The sequence below is a fragment of the Doryrhamphus excisus genome, linkage group LG2 (assembly GCF_037039965.1).
Source record: "Doryrhamphus excisus strain RoL-2023G ecotype Guam linkage group LG2, RoL_Dexc_Guam_v1.1, whole genome shotgun sequence".
Taxonomy (NCBI): Eukaryota; Metazoa; Chordata; class Actinopteri; order Syngnathiformes; family Syngnathidae; genus Doryrhamphus; species Doryrhamphus excisus.
Window position 1 is genome coordinate 1,181,930 of NC_136358.1, and position 6,523 is coordinate 1,188,452.

General features: G+C 41.4%; 1 protein-coding gene across 2 annotated transcripts in view; it reads right to left on the reverse strand.

Annotated features, from left to right (window-relative positions):
- Positions 1-5,939, reverse strand: part of lmo3 (LIM domain only 3) — a 51,325-nt gene extending 45,386 nt beyond the window's left edge. Inside the window, exons 1-2 of one of the 2 annotated variants that reach the window (XM_058069029.2) lie at positions 5,782-5,939; positions 5,510-5,716 (exon numbers count right to left, since the gene is read on the reverse strand). Coding sequence is in view for 1 of the 2 variants with exons in the window: in XM_058069028.2 (XP_057925011.1) it covers positions 2,542-2,590 (49 nt within the window). In the remaining variant the exon portion in view is untranslated. Of the gene's footprint in view, positions 1-2,541; positions 2,814-5,509; positions 5,717-5,781 lie in introns of those variants that run through there. The other variant, XM_058069028.2, reaches the window with a different exon arrangement.
- Between the last annotated feature and the right edge of the window lie 584 nt (positions 5,940-6,523).

A 6,523-nucleotide genomic window follows, 5' to 3' on the forward strand; every position in this document is an offset into this window, starting at 1 on the left:
GGTCATTATTAATATTCCCACATGAGGGCTGTGGCGTTTGGCTTTGCAATCATTTGTTTTCCTCCTAATTGCTCCTCACGAGACTCCACTCTTTTGCTGTATGTATGCTATAGCAGTCCCGCCTACCCCCACAGAGACAGAGTATGACTGACAAGAGGTCTCACTCCATCTCTCATCAGCTCAAGCCTTTCTATGAAGCGTCCAGGTGCTGAACCATGTCGCAATACATGGAAGCCGGCAAAATGTTAAAAATGTGTCAATTGTGTAATTAATTAATAATTATTTAATAATTAATTAATTATTGTGAGACGTTTTTTCTGAATGAGAAATCTTGTCTTTTTTTTGATCTTGCGAGACCTTGTCAGCCATACATTGAAAATGTATACATTGAAAATCTACTTATAGTCAAATGTGTATGTTTGACTATAGCAACCACACCTATGCCTGAATTTTATATTTGGGATATATTTAAGTGTTGATCTAATTTTGATCAAAATTTTGACAGTGTGGGGTATGAACGAGCAGTATGTACATTTTCTCAGAATATTTGAAAATGTACAGAATTCTTACAGTTAACATATGTAGTAAAACAACTGTCATTAGGGATAATAACAACCAAAAACAGTGCATTTTTTTCTTTAGGAATACTTGGAAATACCTTTTTTTTAATTTGTGTCTGTTTTCATAAAACACTTAATTGAATCTGTATTCTTATACTCAGCCCCTGGACCATAAAAAGCAATATGCGTGCAACAAACGGCCCCTGGACTGCACTTTGAACACCCCTGATTAATTGCACTATTTTTGCATTTTGAATAAGAGCCATGTGATCTATTTCTACTACATACTGTATGTAGTTTTTTTTAATAAAGTGCACCCACAAGTGTTTTGTAAGTACTAGTAACATGCATTAATATCAGTACATTATGAATGCATCATTTTTACAAAATTCAGTGTGCATCCTTAGAATTTCTGCATTTCAATAAGAGTTCCAGGATCTATTTCTATTCCTTTTGTGTCTTTTTGTAATGTGCCCCCACAAGTGTTTGAAGCACCTCAGTACATGAGAATGCATATGTATTTTAAACCCTGAATAACTTTTCATGACATTTGAATATGAATATTTGTGTCAACTTTTGGTAATAAGGTACACGCACAGTAGTTTTTAAAGTAGCATGAGCAGTGTTCCCATGTTAGTCCCAGGCATGGCGTGCACGTACAGTATAAATCCAGTTGCGGTGCGCCGGTGAGCGGGTCTCATTTGTTCCACAGAGTTGCCGCTGTTGATTTGTTAATTGGCTGGATTTAGAGAGCGGGGTGCCCGGGTTCCTCTCCTCTCCAGCCGCGCCTGTTCGGCTTGCACTGATCCGTCCTGCATGCAGCCTCGTTAACACTACAAAGTCGCTGCTCATTACCAAACCAAAAGACCACCCCCCCCTTTTTTTTTTTTTACTGTGCAATCAACTCGAAGAAGAAGAAGCCGAGAAGCATGGCAGGAATTCGGCCACTTGGCTCTTCCGATTGCCGGTGCGTGGGGGTGGGAGTGCTTGAACAAAAGCTTCCATAAAGGGAAAAGAGGAATCACAGCTGCTCGGAGCTTTAATGATATCAGTTTAGTAAGGGGAGGTTGGATCGATACAGACATCGATACCACTGATACAATGGTTGATCAGTATCACTTTGATACCAGCTGAATGATACTGATATATTATTATGATGCAGTTGAAACCATAAAATAATGAATATAAAATACATTAGAGACAAAAGGTTTAAATTAGCTGTTTTATTGACATTGTCATGACGTTATTTAGTGTTCTCCAAACAAATTTAAAGTATCGGCAAGTATTGACTCGTATCGGATCAATACCAAAATTTCCCGTATCAGTCAATCCGCATGTCGACATAAGCGGTGTTAATGTATCATTTGTAACTAGCATTATGATATCTTTTTATAGTTCTCTTCTGATAATTTTTAAGTATTTCAATATTTACGTTTTAATGTGCTTTTGTTTTTTATGGTTATAAATTGCTCACAAAAAGTTCAGATTCTAATCATAATCAACAAATTCATGAAATGAAATGAAAAGTGTCAAGTAAAAAGTACCAGTATCGGAAATACCGCTAATCGAATCGGATCGATCCCCAAATGTACCGTATCGTCCGCCTCGTTGAGCTTCCTATCCTCGCTTCCCTTTAGCCGCTTTTCTCCACTCATTGCGGGTTGAAGCCTGCCAGTCCCCCCCGGTCGGTCACATGCATCACGACCGGATGAAGGACAGCGACCAGGAGCCCCCCCCCCAAATCCGACACTATTATTATCGCTATCAGTTTTAATTACTGTTGCCATGGCAGCGGAGTGCTGCTAAAAGCCAATAACGTGTATCGACTCTAAGGCGCGCACACGCCGCTCATTTCAACGCCTTATTTGGTGGTAAAAACGAGGATCTGGAGCGGCAGCAGGTCGGATCCAACTGTGCGGTGTTGCAGCAAACGCATCCAACGCTCACACAAGCCCAAAAGCCACAGGAGAAAGAGCCTTACCGAAACTTTTGTCCCTTTTCTGCATTTGTTGAGCCGCTTCAGGCAGCATGCACCATGCACCGCAGGGTCCGGAGAGCAGCTGGCTTTGTTGAATGCTGCCTATGTGTGTACTGTTCGGAGCCTATATGTTTATATCGGACGAGGCTGGAAGGAGGGGGTCCAATTCCGACGCTGAGAGCATAAAAATATAAAAACAAGGTGCGGGTTTCGATGTGGAAAACGCCAGATTCAAGCTGCGAGTGGGGCGTTTTGCGCTCAAGTGTGGAGCTGTGTGTGTGTGTGTAAAAGAGAGAGAGAGAGAGAGGGGAGGGGGAGAGAGAGAAAGAGAGAGAGAGAGACGAATGACAGCCCGACAAAGAGATGCTTCTCCTCCGCCGTGCAGCCACCGTCTAATCTGAGCGGCTTCCCCCAATCGCCGCTTTTTCTACCGTACGGAAGCAAGAAGATGCAAAAGGCAGCCGTAAAAGTGCAAAAGCATGCATGCGGATGAAGCCGCCTTTCTGTACTCCAAGTGAACCAACCAGCCAATAAAGTCCGTCAAAGTGAACCCAATTCAGCAGAATCCAGACCTCCTCTCTCTTCCTCACCACCAACAGCTGCAGAACTAACACTTTTTTTTTGTTGTGACCATAAAAGTATCAAAAAGTGTGTAACACTGCTTTAAAAGTTTGGAAAATATGTGAAAAAAAACAAGATTTGAGTATCAAAACAACCAAAAAACTCATTCAGGCTCCAAATACCATACTTATTATACTTGTGCTATATTGAGATATACGTCTTCTCGGCATTCCATTAAGCATCCTGGCAAAAACTTTCAGCATACTTCAGGCACTGCATATGGATTTTCATTCATTTTCTACCGCTTATCATCACAAGCATCGCAGGTGTGCTGGAGTCTACCCCAGCTGTCTTCAGGCAAGAGGCGGGGTACACCCTGGACTGGTGGCCAGCCAATCACATAGCACATACGTATATAGACAAACAACCATTCACACTCACATTCATACCTATGGATAATTTGGAGTCGCTAATTAACCTAGCATGTTTTTGGAATGTGGGAGGAAACCGGAGTACCCGGAGAAAACCCACGCATCCACGGGGAGAACTCGGATCTCCGAGCTGTGCGGCCTGCGCGCTAACCACTTGGCTGCCGCCATTGGAAAAAAAAGTCAATCAACTCTCAAATACTACATATCTTTTTGACATTAGATTAAGCATTCTGCTAAAAAAAAAAAAAAAATTCAAATTTCCGTTTTTTCGCTGTTTGATTAAGTGTCCTGCCAAAAAAAGTAACTAAACTTTTGTGCTATTGCAGTTTGATTCAACTTCCTGTCAACTTAATTGGGCTCCAAATTGAATACAGTCATCAACTGGTTGATCGTTAACTGGTTCTTGACACCGACCGTGATAAGTACATTTCCGCAAAGTAGGATTTGATATTAATAAAAAAATAGCTGGAGCATAGAAAACCTGTTTAAGACTTTCAAAGTTTAAAACTTACATTTTTGTTAGAGCCCTGTAGGCATTAAATAACACCCCTATAGTCACCTTTACATTATTATAACGTTAATACATTATTATTATTATTTGTTTAGACCATATTGAGCCGGCTACGGGATCACTGAAGGGACATAAGAGACAGCCGCCGCTAGCATAGCAAGCTACCAAGCTAACTAGTTAGCCTCTCCAATTTACTTATACTATCCTGAAGAAAGTGTTTCAGACAGAGTAAGACAAAAAAAATACCACTTCCACACAAAATGGGAGGATAACTGTAAAGAAAAAAGTAAACTTTTCAGAATACTGTTACATTGCTTTTATACTGCTTTGCATACTGCTTTTCTGTGTTTGATTAAGCATCCTGCCCAAAAAGTCACTCAACTTTTGCGACACTTTTCGATTTTCTGACATTCAATTAAGCATCCTGACAAAAAAAAAAGTCACACGAGTTTTAGAACCCTTTGGCTGTGTGTTTTCGACATTCGATTGAGTGTCCTGCCTACAAAGTGACTCAACATTTACCATACTTGTGCTACATTGAGATGAACGTCTTTTGTCGATCGATTAAGCATCCTGCCAAGTTGATCTGGCTCCAATTTGAACAGATACATAAATTAAAAAAAAGTCACTATATTTTTACAATACTTGCGCTATATTGACGTTTCCTGTACATCTTGAGTCCTGACTTTTTGCGGCTCCAAATTGAACAGATGTAAAAACAAATAGTACAATGCGACAATCAATTAAGCATCCTGACGGCTCCAAGCCGAATAGAAAAATAACCGTGTTGATTACTGTGATGTTTTTTCCCCCCCAATTACAATACATTAATAGATTGTATTGTGATAAAAAGTCAAAACATGATATTTTTGTTTAAAGTGTAGTTGATCTAAATTGTCTCTTATCAGCAGTTCTAGCACCTAAACACATCACATCATTTGTTATCATTGGACACAAGTACAGTAAATAATACTCCCAAAGCCAAAGTTATTCCATTGAAGAAAAAAACCCATTGTGATGGTGAGGAGACATGCAGGCATGCAGCGTTTGAGCCTCCAAAAAAAGCAGGGATAATGAGATGGGTCATAAAATGCTCTCGGCGCGCCATTATGAGTGATGAGATGCATTAAAGCTGACAGGGGTATTACCTGCCCGTAATTAGGTTTTGTCATGGATTGAATTATTTCAAGTCAGCCTATCACGGGTAATCACGCAATTTGCTGCAGAGCGTGCGAGGCTGCCGCCACCTTCCACCCGCCTTTCACTCACACGCGTTCCGCCAATTACTCATCCTCAGTGCGCATGGAGGACGGATGCAGCGGTCTAACCCACAACGCATGATGTGGTTTTATTTCAATGATTCATTTGATTTAGTATTACTATATGATCTCGGGAAATCCCACTTTTACGCACATTTTACGCGCAGCCAGAAACTGGTTTAAAGTCGCAAACGCGCTTAAACACATACCTTGAGGTGCAGACAGGGGGTGTTCAAGACGAGTCCAACTTCCTCACGTCCAGTGTTTGTTTCTTCGGTGGATGCCTTAACTCCAGCTTCCAGTACCGGACTCCTCTCCACCGCCGTCTGACTGGTTTAGAAGTGGAGCCCGGCTCTGCTATTTAAGCCCCTCCACCAGGTCCCCAGTCAGCAGCACACTCCAGCTCATCCTAGAAGCTGACAAGCACCGTTAGGGAAGGCAGCGCATGTTGCTCTAATGGACCTCATTAAGCTCTACTTACAGATGTTCTCTTAACATAATTGATCTGCAGCGAGTTGAGAGGACGGCAACCCTATTCCCCAGCCCCCAATTATGGCCCGGTAATTAGATCCCCAACCTCCAGTTCTCCACATTCACCCTCCTTACATTCCGAAATATCAAAGTATCTCTTTCTCTCAAAGCGCCTCCTCCCCATCACTACCCACCACCTTCACCACCTCACCTCCATGTCTCCTCCCACCCACAAGACCCTATTGACAGTCAGATCTGCTAACCTTTTGTAGTGAAGCCAGACTTAGCAGTGCGCTCACTCCAGCTGACACTGGGAGTCAGTAACAAAAAAAAAAAAAGAAAAAAACCCTGAGTGACTAGGAAGTTAAAAAAAAAATCCCATAAAAGCTTGTAGTGATAATATCTGTCAGGGGAAAGCTTTTTTCCTCCTTTCCATCATGTCTTTTATCTTAAATAATTCCTCTGACAGTAACTGTAAAACGAAAGAGTGCAGTATTCTAATAGTGCAATGTGCAAAAAAAGGAGCAATTATTCTTTTGCACTTTTACAAGAACGTTCACAAGGCGTGGGCGATACTGCAAATTGTTGTATCGATCTGATACCAAGTAAACGCTCATACCAATACGTTTTACTTGAACATTTCCAAGCTCCTTGAATAATTTTGTGATTTTTTACCATGAATATTTTGCTGTTTTAAAAAGCAGGGGGCACTTTGACCGGGGTTGGGCGATTCTACAGATTTCGGTATCGAT